We start from the raw sequence: 20022 nt of genomic DNA, 5'->3' as shown, positions 1-20022 counted from the left end.
CTGGGGCACATGACTTACGAGGAGAGGCTGAGGGAACTGGGGTTATTAAGTCTACAGAAGAGAAGAGTGGGGAATTTGTTAGCAGCCTTCAACTACTTGTAGGGGAGTTCCAAAGAGGATGGAGCTCGACTGTTCTCAGTGGTGGCAGATGACCGAATAAGAAGCAATGATCTCAAGTTGCAGTGGGAGAGGTCTAAGTTGGCTAATAGGAAATGGCATTTCACTAGGAGGGTGGTAAAGCGTTGGAATGGGTTATCTAGGGAAGTGGTGGACTCTCCTTCCTTAGAGATTTTTAAGGTCAGGCTTGACAGAGCCCTGGCTGGGATGATTTAGTTGGTGTTGGTCCTGCTTTGAGCAGGGGATTGGACTAAATGACCTCCTGAGGTCTTTTCGAGCCTTAATATTCTATGAGTCTATTAAATAAACTCAAAAATAAAATTCAAAGTCCCAAAACAAATTCCATCTGTTTTACCCTCTTGTCAGGTCATTCCCAGGCCTTTTCTGCCTATAGTCTCAGTCCCACATCCCAGGACTCTCTGCTAGAGTCTGCTCACTCGTAGCAGTCTCTGATCTCCTTAAGCATCCTTCCTTCATTGCACCCACTGCTGCTTTTAATAGGGAAACCACCTGATCTCTCTTCAGCTGGCCTCGAGATCTACGGGGCAAGCCACCCTGTTACAATGATGAATTGCTAAAACTCTGTCCCTTAGACTTGTAAACATAAGGAAAACGTCTGTACACATGGGTGCTAGTGGCCGGTTGGAACATGGGATCCCAGTTCATATGTGGTGTGTGAGGAAAGCCCGGTAGCTTGCCTGTAGCGGTCACGGGCCAAACAGGGGTTCCTATTTATCAAGCTACTGGGATTGAAACCATCAGAGAGATAAGCCTGCTCAGTCTCTGCAAGGGTGGCTTGTGTCCCTTGTATTTTTAAAGCAGCAGTGCTGAAATATGGATGTGGTTTTATAGAGGGCTGGAAGCAGGAGTTAAAATGGGGGAAAATTCAGTTAAGAATGAAAGGCTGAATGATTTTTATGTATATATATTTATATATAAAAACCAAGAAAAAGAAGGGTCTTGCCTTCTCTTCCTTATGGTCAGAAAGCCTTGGAGCTGTCAGAATGCTGAAGAAAGTAAGGTGGTGTCTTCGGGATTACAGCTTGGTGGGACGGGGGAATAAAATAAACATACTTCTGGACAGCAGAATAATAGTAGTGGATTGGACAGTGTACAAGGGTATCGAGTTTATCAATTATGAGCCTGATGTGTTACTCCCATTTTACGCTGGCATAACTCTATTAAAATCAGGGGACTCACACCAGCATAAATCTGGTTTTATTGGGGTAAATCAAGCTCTTTTTACTTCTTTTAATATAATTTTTAATTCAAGATTTGCACAACACTGTAGTGAGTTTATAATATAGGTTTGTTCTTTTTAGCTTGAAGTTGGTTGAGACTTATATTAAATATTTGGCACCTCTATCTCCCAGTGACGCCCTAGTCATTCTGTTTAGTCCATACTTGCAGAACTTCTTAATGCAAGGTAGGGAAGCCAAACTCAAACTAGCATGCATAGCTCTAGGCAAAATTCTTTGAAGAGCCATCAGAGTATTACTTGCTGGGCGTTGAATGTGCATGTTGAAACCTATTTAAAGAAGGAATGCTGGGTGTTTCAAAAGCCAGTAGAGAGATTTCATCCCTGGAAGCTGTACATTTTGCAGGAGTTTTTACCTTTTCCATTGTTCAATAGATGTAAATGGCCAAAGGAACAGTGCTCCTGGTGTAAAAATGAACAGCAGTGGTTATGGCTACCACAGTAGTGATTCCTTGTTTAGCAACAGCACTGGCACTCGAACCAGCATTGACTCCAATGAGAATTTCCTTTCTGTGAATTGTGGCCCGACACTGATTAATTCTTGTATAAGCTTTGGCAATGGCACTTTAGAAGAATCTAGGTACATTGGCATAAATACTGGTGTTTGATGCAAGATATTTTCTTTTTCATTGCAATGTGGATCGTAAATAACATTTTTTATATGTATTCTGTGGTGTCTTTTAGGTTGGAGATGTTGCAGCAAATTGCAAACAGAGTTCAGCAGGATATCCTGGGCTGTGAAGACAAACTGATACTTGCTCGGAATGCTCTGCAGTCTGTAAGTCAAATATGAATTCTCTTTCTGGGTGTGTTTGTGAACTTTTTGGCACTGAAATCTTTATAGCTTTTAAAATCTTACTTTCAGAACTTTTGATTGACTATTTGAGTAACTGATATTTTCACTTTTTCTGCATTTTTTTTCTGTAGTTAACATTTCTGGAAGAGAATCCTGTACATTAAATAGAATTCATTCTGCTAAGTTTTTACTAGTAATTATTTAAGATTAAAAAAAATAGCTTACAGTGAAAGTAAATTCTCTACAAAGTACTTCTCCATTTAGCTGTAGGATTTAATTACTGGTATTTATCATTCCAAAACACAGGATTCCAAGCGATTAGAATCAGGGCTACAGTTCCAGAATGAAGCAGAGATAGCTGGATATATACTTGAATGTGAGAATCTTCTGCGCCAACATGTAATTGATGCCCAAATTCTTATTGATGGAAAATATTACCAGGCAGATCAACTGGTACAGAGGTATTTCATACTTTTATTTAAGTGTATAAATACACATTGTGTATGTGTATTGTAGCCCAGAGTGTCAAACCTAAATGCCTGTGGTTAAGCTCCTAAATCCATAATTGGCAGTCCAGATAAAAATAACCAGATGTTCAGAGGTGTTGAGCGCCCACTACTCTTATTGAACTCAATGGGAGCTGCATGTGCTCAGCACCTCTGAAAATCAGGTCACTTATCTGGGTGCCATTTAGGTGTTTAACTTTATTAGACACCCAGGTTTGAACATTATGGGCGTTTTTATTGTGCTTAAAATGGTTATGCTTAAAACCTACTAATTTTGTTCTAGATAAATAGAGATACGATTTGCATCAGTAGTTGCAGCGTATCCGGAAAGGTAATAGCAGGCTAATGTTGGTTCACAAACAGCAGTTTGTACAACCAAAAACCTACACTGTAGTAATAGGAGGTCATTTTATGGAAAAGCAACATGTCTCCAGAGAGTGGCAGAGTTAAACCTGAATCTGGTGAGAGCAAGCACAGGATAGCTGCTCGGGCACTGAGCTGTAAACAACTCCCTGCAGCTAATTAATCCACCCCAGCGTGTAGTATCCTGCCTTGCAACAGCAAGATTTCTCTTTTGCTGGTTGTGTCTAGCTTTGCATTTGGTACATGCTACTGCACATGTTATGTTGGTTTTCTGGGTTATTGCCAGGATTTTGCCCATACTAACACACACAAATATGCATGTATAGGGTGACACAATACATACATGTCATTTTTGGAGCTGTTTACTAGATAATAAAAATGTGCTAATGTAGAAAGCTTATATTGGAATAAGTAAAGTCTATAGTAAATAATAGTACTGAGATACTAATAATGTAAATTTGTTTAACTACAATATGTAAAACATACAAGATAGCTTTCATTTATCTTGCTGTAGTTCAGTTAATTATATTGTTTCACAAAAATGCTTTCACAAACTTTCAGTTAGATTGTTTGTTTTGTTTTCTTTAGTAAATGTAATTTCTTTATAGGGTTGCTAAACTTCGAGATGATCTTCTGGCCTTAAGGACTGAATGTTCTTCAATATTCAGCAAGGGGCACACACTGACAACAGAACAGACAAAGTTGATGATTTCGGGAATAACACAAAGCTTAAACTCAGGATTTGCACCAAACTTAAACCCTGATTTAAACTCTGGAATGACCCAGAGTTTAACACCTACTTTGACTTCTTCCAGTCTGACATCAGGCCTCTCATCAGGTCTTACTCCAAGACTGACTCCGGCAATCACACCAGCTTATACACCAGGCTTTCCACCACGGGTAATTCAAACCTATGTAACAGGAGTTGACACCAATGCACTGCAAACGCTAAAGCTGATGCAAATCCGAAAGCCTCTCATGAAATCAGCTTTTGTTGATCAAAATTTAACAGAAGAAGAAGTCAACATGAAATTTGTCCAGGACCTCTTGAACTGGGTAGATGAAATGCAGGTAATGTCTTTATGCAAACAATTCTTAGTCTGCCTTAGTCATGTCCTTTATCTTCTGAGGCGCTTTGGTTAATTTTTCACTTTTGTTTACAAGGTGCAACTTGATCGAACAGAATGGGGCTCAGATCTGCCAAGCGTTGAAAGCCATTTAGAAAATCATAAAAATGTCCATAGAGCTATAGAAGATTTTGAATCAAGCCTTAAAGAAGCTAAAATCAGTGAGGTACACGATTGTACTTTTTATTTCTTGAGGTTACTTTTTTTAATTGAATTACCCATGAGGCAATTACGGGTTATACAACTGCACTTGGATTTCAGAACCTTTCTTTGGTTTTATGTATGATTGCCAGATGAATTAGCATTATACAAATTAATATAATATTTGAGAATCACTGTTAATGTGGCTAATCTTTTTGTTGTCCTTTAACTTATCTACTGTACACAGATCCAAATGACTGCCCCTCTTAAACTCAGTTATGCAGAAAAATTGCACAAACTGGAGAGTCAGTATGCAAAACTCTTGGTAAGCTCATTGTATCTCTTCGATGTTCCATTTTTAAATGTGTGTTGCTTTGATAAAGGCAAGGTTTTTAATTTTTTTTTTTTAAAGAATACATCAAGAAATCAAGAAAGGCACCTTGATACCCTGCACAATTTTGTGTCCCGTGCCACTGGAGAACTTATATGGCTGAATGAAAAAGAAGAAGAGGAGGTTGCGTATGACTGGAGTGAAAGAAACTCCAATATATCAAGAAAAAAGGAGTACCATGCAGTAAGCATTGCTAATGTAATCCAAAAGGAAATAATTAAATTACATTTAATAATTTAACAAATGTCTAAAATAACTTTTTTTTAATTTGAAAAAAAAAGGATTTAATGAGAGAACTTGATCAAAAAGAAGAAGTTATTAAATCAGTTCAGGAAATAGCGGAGCAGCTACTTTTGGAAAATCACCCTGCAAGGCTAACTATTGAGGTAAGTCAAAAAGGATAGTGCACAAACTGGAAAACAATATTGTGACTTAAGCCTTCATGACTTTTTGCTGATGGGATATTCGTTAATAAGTTCAGACAATAAGAGTTTTTTCTTTTCTATGTCGTGGTGTGGCTCTGTGCCTCACTTTCAATGAAATAAGTGTTTTTAAACATTTATGGCTAAATCCTGGAGCCCTACTTGGTTTTTACTTAGGGCTAGTCTACCGTACTGCTTAAGCTGATGTAATTTACGTTGCTCAGGGGTGTGCGTACGATGCCACCCTGAGCGACATAAATTACAGCGACTTAAATTGGTGTCCACACCGCGCTATGTCAACGGGAGAACGCTCACCCGTCACCATAGCGTGTCTTCGCCAGATGCACTACAGCAGCGCAGCTGCATCGATGGAGCTGCGCTGTAGTAGCGCGGTTGAGTAGACTTGCCCATAGTCAAAACTCCCATTGAAATGTAGGAAGAAGGATTAAGGACTCCACAATGGGCCCTTACAACCATATTTTGCCCTTAACTCTCGCATGCAGTTTCCATTGATGTTAATGGGAATTGCACATGCAGATTGAAGGCATGTAATAGCCCTTAATTCGATTTTCTCCCCCTTTGAGCTGGAAGAGGTATCCCTACAGCATTTCCAGTCACAAATACTTTATCATATTGTTTCCTTTTAAGGTCTGGGGTTTGGTTTCATGATCTTATTGTCAATAAATTACAAAAATTGTTTGGACATTGGAATGTAACAAAGTGGCCTGATTTATTTTGAACTTGAATCAGGCTCTATATTGTAGGTAATCTGTTTACATAAAAAATATTGTAGCTACTGTAGGTGCTTTTACAAGCCTCCAAAGGAGAGTGTCAAATTGTTTTCCCTGCAGATACTCATGTCAAGAATAGACAGTAAAGTGGTGCTACAATAGGACCAATGAAAACAATTATAATACAGGAGGATGAGCTAATCCTTTCAGAGATCAGTACCAACTCTGCATTTTATGGTTCTTTGGTTTAAAGAGTTTATTTTTCGTAATATGGAAACAAATGAAGAAAAACACTTCCTTCCTTTTACATGCACTTGAATGTGGTTAATGAATGGTATTTTTGTAGTGTGGGAATTTTTTTCTCTAAAATGGTATGCTGTTACTAATATATGTATCACTCAGTATCAGTCTAATAAACATATATACTACAGAGACAAACCAGTATGGTGGTAGATACGTATGTGAACGTTATAGTCTTTACATTAAAGAGTACAGGGTGTGTGTGTGTGTGTGCGGGGCATGTAATATATTTAAAATGACTGCCTTCTACATTCCCTAGTATGTGCAGATAACAGGACTTTAGAAACTGTCTTTTCATAATAATCAGGCACACTGGGATGTTCGCCATGCATTAATGGATCAATCCACCCAGTTGCTGGAAAACTCGATGACTTCTGTGCCAGTCAGATGATGCTGGCTTTAAATGACACTTCTGATTGACTTAAAAATATTTAGAGCACCCTCTGCTGGCAAATGTTAGGGCAATGCACTCCGTTTTCTATAGAGGTGGTAGCAAAAACATTGTGTAAGAGACAGGGATATTAGTAAAGTTAAACTTATTTTTAAATGTTGTGCAAAAGCATATATATGTACATATTAGGGCTTCAGAAAACATTTTTTATTGTCTGTACAGCAGCACATTTTATGTCTGATTTTTTACTCTATACTTAACAAATCTCCTACTGTCTGAAGGACAGTTGTGCCTGCACAAGGAGGCCAGGACCAGACTCTTTTGTTTGTAACACTATTCTTATTTTTTTCTAAAGTTTTCAAGAATATACATGTGTTAATTTCTGCACGCCTTCCTAAAATGCTTTCTTTTTTCATCTTTAAGGCCTATAGAGCTGCAATGCAGACACAGTGGAGCTGGATTTTACAGCTCTGTCACTGTGTTGAACAACACTTGAGAGAAAATGCTGCTTATTTTGAGGTAAGTAAGTAAAACAATTAAATTTGTAACACCTTAAAGCATGATTATAGTCAGATAAGTGAGAGGAAGAACAATCAGTTGAGAATATTAGTTATTCTTTCTCAATAACTTTCAGGTCAGATTTTCTCAATTTTTCCATTCATAGCTCAGTACATGGGCCAGATTCTAAGGTAGTGTAAACAAGTGTAGCTCCATTGTGTTCAGTAGAGCTACGTCAGTTTACACCAAGGGAACATGGGCCTGTTTGTTTTTTTTAAATGCTGCAAATAAATCCAGGATCTGAAAAATAGGCAGTGTTCTTTCTTCCTCAGGTATCATAACAGTTCTTCTGCAACTGGATTCAGGTTGTTGGGTTTGTTGATGATGTACCAGGTAGAACAGAATTGAGCTCATTCTTCCAGGGCTGCACAAACAAAAGCAGAACACACATTATTATCAGTAGGGAGCAAAGGCCCACAGAGAGCTGATGCATTGATTAAGGTTTTGCCATTTTCAGTCACCTTTATGACTATAGCTCCTCTTAAATGAGCAGTAAATGATCATTAATCTACTAACTATTATACACGGTAATGGAAGGTCTTGGTATGCATTGTCTAATTTAGAAAGAACTTTGCATTTTTTTATATTTAATAGAGAGAGAGTATTCTTCACAGTCTTGAACCTTGTGGAGTCATTTATGCCAGTGCCACATGAGAGCAAAGTGAATGTAAATTGCAACAAATCAGAATGGTAGGGCATTATAGCTCACCCACTTTGTATTAATGTACATGGCTACAAAAGGTAAAAAGGCAATGAAGAATCAGGTTCCATCTAATCTATATAATGTTCATAGGAACATACTACTTCCTATAGCTTGTTTCCTACATTTTATAACTTTTATTTTATAATCTGTTTTTTAAAACTTAATAGCTGAAAATTCCAGGAGTAGCAAGAATCAGTGTTTGAAAATCATTTTCACAGGAACTGTAATTAACTAATGTACAGGCATAAGGATACTGATTTTGTTTTCAGATAGCATGTGCAGTAACTGATTTTCGATGTTTCAGTGATGCATGTCTGCCTTTCTGAGATCAGGACAGGTACAAGAAGACAGTCACTTGAAATTCAAGCTACTGTAAAATATAAAACAGCTTTAAAACCATTTAGTGGTTTCTTCAAACAACAATTTTGGCTTAACACTTAGTAAACCTTTCAGTGTTGTTTTTAATTAATCAGAATAAGTGTCTTACCTTAGTTTTTCAATGATGCCAAAGAAGCCATGGACTATTTAAAGAATTTAAAAGATGCCATACAGCGAAAGTACAGTTGTGATAGGTCCAGCAGCCTTCATAAACTGGAAGATCTTGTTCAGGAATCCATGGTAAGAATTCAAGAATTTTGTTGACAAAAAATAAGATTAAACAAGAGTTATGTAACACGTATCTGGATTTAAAAATTGAATTTGTAAACTGCTTACCCAACTAAAGGGAGGTAATAAAATTTAATTTCAGAATGTCTAATTAAACAAGTTTATCCATTTGTCCTTGTTAGTTGTTATTGTCCTTATTCGTTTGAATACTTCTATGCCCTTAAAATATACGTTTTTAAACAATAGTGGATATTAAAGGAAACTGATTACTTCATAGAGTTTTCTCTGTTCATGTGAAACGTTATTTTGCAGAGACAAAAGCTTTAAAAGCATTAAAGAAGCAGCATTGAGTTCTGGCCACCTCTGATTTGTTGTTATTTTCTTAATTGCTCTTTAGGAGGAAAAAGAACAACTCTTGCAGTACAAGGGCACAGTAGCTGGCCTTGTGGGGAAGGCAAAGGCAATAATTCAGCTGAAGCCAAGGAATCCTGATAGTCCACTCAAAACATCCATCCCAATTAAAGCCATCTGTGACTACAGACAAATTGAGGTTAGAACCTTGAATTTCCTAAAATCAATTACAGACGTGAGGAGACAGCTAAAGTTTCATTAATTACATGTTCCTGGAAAACACAAGACTGTAAATATCTTCCACCCTAGTAAACAGAGCAAATGCTTGTGTTCTGCATTGTTGTTTTTTGTTGTTGTGTCACTTATTTGGTGACACCATTTACAAAAGGGCTTTGTAAGGATAGATTATAAGGCTTAGCTCATTAAATTATTCTGCTTTTCTGTTAAAACTAGATAACCATTTACAAAGATGATGAATGTGTATTAGCGAGCAACTCCCATCGTGCCAAATGGAAAGTCATTAGTCCAAGTGGTAACGAGGCCATGGTTCCATCTGTGTGCTTTACAGTTCCTCCACCAAACAAAGAAGCAATAGACACTGCAAACAGGTAGGAGCAGACTAAAAACAGCTGAAAGTGGGTAGTTCCTATAATAAATATTTTGATTGTTTTTATTTTTGTAGGGAAGGAGCACTGTCTTGTGATTAGATCAGAGGCCGTCATTTTCGTTTGAACTTATTTGTGTTAAAATAATTTACGCTCTTTTTATTTTCTCCCCTTTTCACGTGTGAATACAGTTTCAGACAGTTTTTCTAATCTAATTGTGTTTGTATGTTTCAGAATTGAACAACATTTTCAGAATGTACTGGCCCTTTGGCATGAATCACATATAAACATGAAGAGCGTGGTTTCCTGGCACTACTTGACAAATGAAATTGAAACTGTTCGAGCTGGTAATGTTGCTTCGGTAGGTACTGCACCAAACTATGAGTGTATATTAGTAACTTACTGATACCTAGAAGACTGCAACTACAAAAACTGTTATAAACTGGAGAAGTTTGTTGCTGCTCACATCTTCAGTGTGGAGACTGCTCCATTTTACCATGTGCAGTACTCCATCTTGATCTAAGCAGCCTTCACTCTGACAGCCTTCACCTACTAATGATTGGGGCAATTGCAAGCCCCGGATTCAGCCCGACACCTGCAGAGGAGTGCGTTTTGGTTACACCATGCTACAGAATTGTACCCTGATATATAGTCTATATTATATCAGCATTGAAGAGCTGATTAAGTTAAGTTTGTTCGAAACAAAATCCTGATTTAAATCAAAATATCAAACAGTTAGGCTAAAACAATCTGTCAGACCACTGAACAGCGCAATGTAAATCTTGTTTTACTTTTATATTACATGAGATTAATAGGGATGGTCTAGACAGTATTTGGTCCTGCCATGAGGGCAGGGGACTGGACTCGATGACCTCTCGAGGTCCCTTCCAGTCCTAGAGTCTATGAGTCTATGAGACTGTTTATTCTACAATACTCAAATATAGATTTCTTCAATTTGCTGCAAATAACACTTGCAGTATGCATAGTGAGGGGTTATATGCTGTTTCTCACTGTTTCTGGTTGATACAAATGAACCTGCAACCTCCACCGAAAATGCCCTGCTTCTAATCATCTTTGGGTCAGTAACCATTTTCACATTGATTGCCACATGGTATGGGAGGAGAAATGGTCTAACATGGGCCTATCCCATTGCTGGCACAGAAGATCAAATATGAATTTGGGAATAGAATGCATGAACAGCCAGCTGTTATGATTGTAATTATTGTTTTGTGAGGGTCCAGGAATACCAATGACTCCAACAGACTCTCAGAACTGCATACCACATTGACACTACCTTATTCACACCCAGATGTAGCTTGAGTTTGGTGTTTTGGATCCAGTTTCCTGTTCTAGACGAGAAGGAAACACAGAGCTGTGAATCATGAGTGCATTGAAGCCTTGGTAGCCCACGTTATCTCATGGGTCTCATTAGCGCGTTTACATAGACATTGACACAATTTCCCTGAGAGATGACAGGATTGACCACCATATGAAAATGCTTGGGGAAGAGGAACAGCTGTTTATCTGGGATCTGTTGGGGGGAATAAGCAAAGTCACGTTAATGCAGCTCCATCCCTTTATGGTTTAGTAAGTGGGTCAGAAGCACCTCCTGATAAATAGTGGTAAAGGCAACAGACAAATAAAGCATAGATGCTTCTCCTCTGTCCACGGACAAGAAGACACACCTGTATACTGGAAAGCCAAATGTTTAATTGGACTCTAACTTGATCATCACACATCCATATATAGATGATGGTTTGAGGGACGAAATGGATAATGACTTGGGCTCAAAACATTTATCTCAGAATATGAATGGGTTTTAAATGCTTAGTTATGGTGCTTCTTGCTCATATGCAACTGGTTAAAGTGATAGTCCAATATCTGATTGGGAAGGAATTTTCGCTCAAGTCATATTAGTAGGGTCCCTGAGCTTTTCCGTACATTTGTGGAGCAGGGGACATCTATTACGATCAAGTGGACCTATCCCACACTATTTATGGTGGTAGGACAGGGCATTGATTAATCTAGATTTTATATGGGTTCTCCCCCACACCCCCATGTTTGTAACAGAGAAAATGTGATTAGTGAAAACTGCCAGTGTTGATTCCAGCTGTGCTCTTCTGAATCCTGAACATAGGTGATAAAAAGCATGTGCTCTGTTATGAGAGTAATATGTTATATTATTTGTATTATAACATGATCACATTGAGTCCATGACAATCTGTGGTACGCGGGGTGCTTTAGCAAACATGTAAATAATTTTTTACTGACTTATGTGCGTTGGCTTTCAGCACAGCATTTGCAGAGAAAGGACACAAGCAATTGTTACTATACAAGGTCATTGAAAAGGCTAGGATATTTTAGAGTGCTTCACAAGAGAAGCTTTTCTCCCTTCATTTTCTACTCCACTATTTATGTTGCATTAGTGTCTGACAAATTCCTCAGTCCAGTGGACATACAATCCTTTTCTATTTCATAACACGTATTCCCTCCTGAAGCCCCTTCTAGGGTGATATGGCTTTACACTGCCTCAACTGTGCAAGTGCTGTAATGGCAACATCTGGCCCAAGCCATGCTGAATTCAATTTACGTGATTAGAGAAGTTGTAACACCTTTATCATCTTTACAAGAATGTCTGGCATTTATACTGATCTATTCTCTATTTTAGATAAAGACAATGTTGCCAGGGGAACATCAGCAGGTTTTAAGCAATTTACAGTCCCGCTTTGATGACTTTCTGGAAGACAGCCAGGACTCCAAAGTCTTTTCAGGCTCAGATATAGCACATCTGGAAAGGGAGGTTAATGTCTGCAAGCAGTACTATCAGGAGCTTCTTAAATCTGCAGAAAAAGGTAAAAGCAACTCTCTGGGAAATGTGTAAAAGTTTTCTTAAAAGAGGCTTTATGATACCTGATGAATCTTTTGCTTTCTAAATGTGAACTTCAGTGCACTGCATGTTTTATTATGTTAACATCATTAAGACAGACAACTATAATAAATGAATAAAGAGCTATCATTTAGACAAGTTGTGCTGTAAATTCTACTAGAGATGAAGGTGATTTGTTAGTACTACTCAAAGGTGTGCAAAAAACATTTTTCCTGGAAGAAGAATTTTCCCTCTGGATTGCAGCTTATCATGTGGCCTAGTTTTTCATAGTCTTGCTTCTAATGGATTGAAATATATCTTGAATATCTTACTGAGCTCAGAATTAGAATAGTATTTGACTCTGTTACACAAGAAAAATATCTTACACATTCTGTCCTAGTGTTGCAAAATACCCCATCGCCACTCTTTAAAAGCACCACTCTTTCTGCTTTTAAGATGCAGAAATATGAAAGCGTAGATAAAGCTGAAAAGATACCTTATGCTGTGAAGTAACTATTGACTTAGAGAAGAAAAATAGTTTATAAAACTATTATATAGTTTGCTATTATATATTTTGCTATATTAGCAGAGACATATTGTACTTAGTAACTGGAATACTAGATAGGTGATTGTAGTGGGGCGGCCATTTAATGTACCCCCGTTTGTGACCAAGCATCACTTTGCAGGCACCCTGTCCCTTTTAGCCCTCTGTTTTGGTCCCCTTAAGAACTACATACAGGCTTTGACATGAATAACAACACCCTCTGCTTGGGGCTGATTTAATAACAGAAATAGTTCTTTACGGTCCTCAGAATCCCAAAATAAAGTCCATCACCACATAAAAATCCATTGTTAGTTCTGGTGTCTTCTGTCTCAGATGGAGTTCTTTTTCTGTCCCAATCTGTTCTCACAGCCTATCCTTCCAGCTTTTTCTAGCTGGATCTTAGCCTTCTGGCACTAGCCACTAGGTCCCCAAACTTCTAGGTTCAAACACCATTTGAGTTTCCTCACAGGAGCTTCCTGCTCCCTGGGATCCTGCTGTCACAGCTCCCTTGGTATCAGCGTCTTCCACGCAGGAGCTCTTCACACTGCAGTTTTCTACAGTTTCCTGAGCTTCCCCCCCTTCATTGCAGCCTCTTGCTGCTCTCTATAGGGCATTCATCTGACTTGTTCTGTAATCAAGGTTGGCTAGCCCAAGTCCTCCAGCACTGTACTGTATCCCTATCACAGCGATGAAAAAGAAATCCACTTGAGGTTAGCTACAATAGCAGTAATGAAATCATCTGGCTGGAAGAAGTATAGTCATTCACTTCACCAGTGTGCATGCAAAGGGAATGGTGATAGCCCTGACGACTGGAAATGGGGAATCATCATTGAGCAGGTCTGTTTTCAGTGGGGTCCCTCAGGGACTGGGTTTTGGACCTACACTGTTTAACATAGTTATAAATGACCTGGAAGAAAACAAAAAATTTTCGCTGGTAAAGTTTGCAGCTGACACAAAAATTGCTGGAGGAGTGAATAATGAAGAGGACAGGTCACTGATTCAGCACAATCTGCATCATTTGGTAAACAATATGCAAGCAATATGCAACCAAACAATATGCGTTTTAATACGGCTAAATGTAAATGTCTACATCTAGGAACAAAGAATGTAGGCTATACTTATTGGAACTGGGCTCTATCCCAGGAAGAAGTGACTCTGAAAATGATTTGGGGGTTATGGTAGATAATCAGCTGAACCTGAGCTATGTGACCAAAAGAGCTAATGCAATCCTGGGATGCATAAACGGGAATATTGAGTAGGAGTAGAGAGGTTATTTTACCTTTCTATTTGGCACTGGTGCAACTGCTGCTGAAATACTGTGCCCAGTTCTGGTGCCCACAGTTCACGAAGGATGTTGATAAATTGGGTGAGAGGGTTCAGAGAAGAGCCATGAGAATGATTAAAGGATTAGAAAACATGCCTTATAGTGATAGACTCGAGGAGCTCAATCTGTTTAATTTAACAGAGGAGCTTAAGGGGTGACTTAATTATGATCCCATAAGTATTTACATGGGAATAAATGTTTAATAATTGGCTCTTCAGTCTAGCAGAGAAAGGTATAACGTGATTCAATGGCTGGAAGTCGAAGCTAGGAAAATTCAGACTGGAAATAAAGTGCAAATTTTTAAAATTAGTGTAATTAACCATTGGAATAATTTACCAAGGTTTGTAAAAAGCAGCAGAATCCTGTGGCACCTTATAGATCAACAGATGTATTGGAGCATAAGCTTTCATGGGTGAATACCCACTTTGTCCATACTAACAGAGTTACCCCTCTGATACTTGTTACCGAGGTTTGTGATGGATTCTTCATCACTGACAATTTTTAAATCAAGGTGGATGTTTTTCTAAAAGTTGTGTTATAGGAATTATTTTGGGGAAATTCTATAGATTGTGTTATATAGGAGATCAAACTAGATGATCACAGTGGTCCCTTCTGGCCTTGGAATCTATGAATCTGATAGACATTAATTTTGGAAGTGCAAGGAGATTATTTAGTAGCAGCTAAGGACTAAGGGTTTGATGCAATTCCTGTTAGAGTCAATTCCTATTGGCTTTTCTGGGAGTGGAATCAATCCCTGAAAGTGCAGTAATATTTTGAGGTATTACAAAACCTGTTGTTAGGAGGAGGAGAAATATGGCATGGCAATTTAGATTTATTTCCTATTTGTTTACTTCAACAGAGGAGCAGGAGGAATCCATTTACAATCTGTATATCTCAGAAGTCAGAAACATCAGACTTCGCTTAGAGAACTGTGAGGACCGTTTGATCCGACAGATTCGGACTCCACTGGAGAGGGATGACCTACATGAAAGTGTGTTTAGGATCTCAGAACAAGAGGTGAGCCTTTGGGAAAGAATGGTTCAACGAGGAAGTGGCAGTTTTCCAAAATGAATAGTTTTCTCTTGAAACAAATGGACCCAGATCCTTGCATGTTCTGGTTCAGCTCAGAAGGGTGGGGGTGACTAAGTGATTTTTCTCATATATCAGTGAACTAAAGGGACTAATGAATAGCTAGTCTTCAGTCTTTCTGTCTTGAAGATACATTCCTCACTTTTTTCAACGAAGAGCACAGAAATAAAAAATATTAGGATATATGAACACTGTCATGCTGATGTAGAATAAATAAACACTGTCAATTACCTTCCATTTTATAGAAGCTAAAGAAAGAGCTGGATCGGCTCAAGGATGATTTGGGAATGATTACAGATAAATGCGAAGAGTTTTTCAGTCAAGCTGCTGGTTCACCTTCTGTCCCCACCCTCCGTTCTGAGCTCAGTGTCATCATTCAGAATATGAATCAAGTTTACTCCATGTCTTCCATTTACATAGAAAAGTATGTAATAAACCATCACTTCGCACTTGCTGTGGTTCAGTGTACACCTGTTTTGTCCCAAATGAAAGTAAATAGAAAAAACAGTAAAGTTATAACTATGAATAATACCGATCAAGGGTAAGAGAGTTATCGAAGTCATTACAGTGTAAAAAAAAGGATTACTAGTTATCTCATATCACACGGCAAGACTGAAAAATGTGAGCAATTTGAATATTATCAATACATGATTAGATAACAAGAGGTTACTGTTTCAGGTTAAAAACTGTTAATTTGGTGCTGAAAAACACTCAAGGAGCAGAAGCGCTAGTAAAGCTTTATGAGACTAAATTGTGTGAAGAAGAAGCAGTCACTGCTGACAAGAATAATATTGAGAACCTTATTGGTACATTAAAGGTATGAGTTTGCTATTTTTTCTTTATAGGTAAATCATAAAATAATGTATAGTAAAATAAATGTCTTTTTATAATAGCGCCTTAGTTAGACTACATTTGTGGTGCAGCCAAAGACTTCTTGTCTACTTTTAAGCAGACTAAATTGTAAGATTGCTATATTAGACGAGTCTGTATCCTTTTGGCAATTAGGATAAGAAAATAAATGTTATTTAGTAGGTTAAAATAATTTTCACAGACACTTTACACTTATAGAAGTTTGCATTTTGCATACATATATACTCTGGAAATGTTAGCATGAGCTGTGCACATAACATGCAGAACAAGAGTGCTAACGAACCTCGCTCTGCAGTGTTTCTCTCTGCACGTGGAAGTATCTTGAAATATATGAGGCTCCAGAGATGTAGGACTGTAGCAACAAGAGAGTTAGTTACTTTTGTCTTTTATTGGAAGTTTCCAGGCAACATTAAGACTGTCTGCTCTAAAAACCTTGTCACTTTCTTAAACAAATAGAAAAGCTTCCATCAGTATTTGTACAGCCCCTTATATTTCCCACTGAAGTACTGCAAGCAGTGAGGTAATGTTATTTTACACCTGGAAGATTTTTAAGGTGACCTCTGTAGTTTATTAGACAAATATTAGCTTGCTAACTTGCAAGCTGTGTGCTTGATTTTGGTGGGCATTGGGACTCCAATACCCAGAATTTTCAATTCATGGCTATTTCATAGGCATTTTGGTATTGGAGCAGTCTGAACAACCAGAAAAAATTGGATATGCAATGGGTTGATTTACACACACAGTGCTACAATATATGTTTTCTTATCATTTATTACATATTAGCAATGGAGATCTGAAGTGGATGAGAAAAGAGAGGTATTCCATGCCTTAGAAGATGAACTGAAGAAAGCCAAGGCGATCAGCGATCAAATGTTCAAAACGCATAAGGAACGAGATCTTGACTTCGACTGGCATAAAGAGAAAGCTGATCAGCTGTCTGAGAGATGGCAAAATGTTCATTCTCAGATTGAAAACCGGTTCGTACCTTCATGTTGTAGTGTGTTCAAAACATCTTTTGGGCTGTTGATGTTGTTTCTTAGCTAATTTATCTTCTGCTTAAGCAATAAGAAATGAACATTATAGTTGGTTGAAAAGCATTTCTAATTATTCCGGAAATTTGCTAACATGGTGGATGCTTATCTTTTCGGTGCTGCTGCCATTGATCCCCTGCAGTTTTTTCCACACAGTGATAAAAAGAGCCACAGCTTTCAGTGTGTGCAACATCTTCAGTTTAACACTATGCTGTGTGGACTTTACCATAACACTTAGTAGTTAGCCAGATACAGCACAGATATGCTGCCCTTTTCCCCTAGCAAAAATGCCTGCAGAACGGGGCCTCCTGTCTTATGATAATGCTTTATGCTTCCCCCATAGTTAGTACTGATAGGTGGGACTGATGAGATAACCTTCACTTGTGAGTTGCTGGTCAGATTTATATTTACTTCTTGATAAAGAACATTGGGCCAAAGACCTCAAGTCCTTAGTCCTTAATTCCCATTGATCTCAGTGATAATTTTGTCTCCATAAGAACTGAAATAAGGACTTCAGGATTTAGTCAAGAACCAGTAATTTGCCCTTGGAGTATGTTCTGTTGACCTTTCATTATGTTAATGCAATATCATGATGCAATTCAAGTTCATTTGTTCCATGAAATGTGACTCTTTGATTAGATTTTGGTGATGTCCGTGGATAATATTACTCAAATATTTTTGTACACATGTACATGCACACTCAGACAAATAATAATGTGTGTATGTCATATATATTATACACACACAGTTATCTGGAATATGCTTATCCATTGTTCTCACAGGGAAGAAGTTCACATCTTAATTGAACTGACCTCGTTATCTCTAGCTTGCTTGCTAGCACACATATATATACCTGCCCCTGGATATTTCCATTACATGCATCTGAGGAAGTGGGTATTCACCCACGAAAGCTCATGCTCCAAAACGTCTGTTAGTCTATAAGGTGCCACAGGATTCTTTGCTGCTTTTACAGATCCAGACTAACACGGCTACCTCTGATACTTGACACATCTTAATGCTTTCCCAACCAACCTCATATCCTTTCGTTTTCATTCTCTTTAATTCTATCTCCCTAGAGCTAAGGACAAATTGAGGCAGAACAACATTATTTGCAAACTAAACCTATTTTCTTTATTTTAGTTTGTGATCCTGGAATCCCTGAAGAGAAGTATCAGATTACTGCTGTTTATATGAAACAATGCTGTACATGGCAAACTTTCATATTTCTCCCCTCTTAAAAGCAGATGACCTTAGATTGTTCCACCAGTTCAAACTACATAAATTCATGGAGGATAGGTCCCTCAATGGCTGTTAGCCAGGATGGGCAGGGATGATGTCCCTAGGTTCTGTTTGCAAGAAGCTTGGAATGAGCGACAGGGAATGGATCACTTGATGATTACCTGTTTTGTTCATTCTCTATGGGGCACCTGGCAATTGGTCACTGTCGGAAGACAGGATACTGGGCTAGATGGACCTTTGGTCTGACCCAGTATGGCCATTCTTATGTTCTCAGTTCAATCCATGCAGGAACTGATAATCAGTTAACTAATCAGATATAATTAATTAATTTTATTGCCTCTGCCTCTGATTGCCAGAAACTAAAGTGATTGGTAAGACCTGTTCAAAAGTGCTGTCTAGTCAAAGAAAACAGCTTGAATGCCAGTATGATTATTAACCTTCAAGCTACTGGCTTTCACAGAAACTATGGGGAAGGTCCCTTACCTTCTGTTTTTCAATATAAGAAACATGCAATTGGAGTGTATAGTTTTTTGGCTGAAATTAAGCTGCTGTGTATGTATCTTTAAATTTCACTCTTAATTATTCCATTTTCTAGTAGGCCATGTATAAACAAAGTGATATGATTTAAATGATAAAACAGTAGCTTTCTGAAAAGCTTAAGTGTCCGTATCTGCTCACAGGGCAAACATGAACCTAACACTCTCCTCACATGACATCTGTGTGGAATATGCTGACAGATTGTTGTTAACACACAGTGAGTTCTAGTGTAAATATGACAGCTTGTGGTAGGTGCAATTTGTGGCAGTAAACAGACTGTTTCTGCAAATGTTCACCCCTACTTCCTAACTGTTTAACAGTGATAATCACTATACACAGACATTTGTAAATATTTGTTTATATGTATACCAAAATATAATTCCTCAAATGCAATACATAATCTTTGTCACACTTGCTCTGTTTCACACATACATTCACGTGCACAGAGCATGTCCTTGGCATTATTGAAAGTAAGGCAGATTCAAAAATAGGTATTACAAACCAGAATACCAGAGTTGTTAAATATAGGGTTACAGACAGGCAGATTGCTCTGAACCTACATCTCTGCTGTCTCTTTGGTTGCAGTATTTGTGTGATTTTTAGGGACATTGTTAGGACTACAGCAGATGAATCTTAAGCACTCTGAACACTCCAGAATCAGTTTGCAGGAAATAGCACAGCTTGCCTTTGTCTGCCCCTCTGCTCCCATTTAACTGCAGAGTAGAAGAGCCTTAACCAGTTTCCACTTCACTCTCTGTGCCTGATTGATTTAAAGGGAAGGCCCACAAACTTGAGTGGGTTTTCAATAGTTTCCAGAATCGTATAGTTTAAAGAGGGACTTACCCAAAGAGGATCATTGACATTAGCATTTTTGGACAGCTAAAGACTTTGCCCTTGTGCCAACTCCTACTTGGCTTGGGAGGAGTAGAGGATGTGGTCTGCTGGTCTCCTTCAGTGCAGGTTTTGGCCCCCTTGGCTCATGCTCAGATCCAAACCCACTGGTCACAGCTAAAATACACCCACTTCTCATCCTTTTGCATGGCAGTGAAAATTGCTTCTGCAGAGGCACACTCCAGTGTGCTGGGGAATGTTGTGTCTAGTGCATGCTTCTGGGCTCATTAATTTAGGAAATGTGCAGTGTTTCTGCTGTGACTGG

The 20022-nt window shown here is 38.3% G+C and overlaps 1 protein-coding gene across 1 annotated transcript in view; it reads left to right on the top strand.

Annotated features, from left to right (window-relative positions):
• Positions 1–20022, top strand: part of DST (dystonin) — a 550812-nt gene that overhangs the window by 336484 nt on the left and 194306 nt on the right. The window contains 17 exon segments of the mRNA XM_030558316.1: positions 2060–2153; positions 2478–2632; positions 3649–4111; positions 4205–4333; positions 4556–4633; positions 4721–4882; positions 4981–5085; positions 6967–7062; positions 8297–8422; positions 8808–8960; positions 9215–9369; positions 9601–9727; positions 12035–12218; positions 14960–15117; positions 15435–15613; positions 15868–16006; positions 16843–17036. Coding sequence (XP_030414176.1) covers positions 2060–2153; positions 2478–2632; positions 3649–4111; positions 4205–4333; positions 4556–4633; positions 4721–4882; positions 4981–5085; positions 6967–7062; positions 8297–8422; positions 8808–8960; positions 9215–9369; positions 9601–9727; positions 12035–12218; positions 14960–15117; positions 15435–15613; positions 15868–16006; positions 16843–17036 — 2697 coding nt within the window.

Source organism: Gopherus evgoodei, chromosome 3 (genome assembly GCF_007399415.2).
Source record: "Gopherus evgoodei ecotype Sinaloan lineage chromosome 3, rGopEvg1_v1.p, whole genome shotgun sequence".
In the NCBI taxonomy this organism is placed as follows: Eukaryota; Metazoa; Chordata; order Testudines; family Testudinidae; genus Gopherus; species Gopherus evgoodei.
Note: the sequence above shows the minus strand (reverse complement) of the source record. Positions and strands in the feature narration are given on the sequence as shown.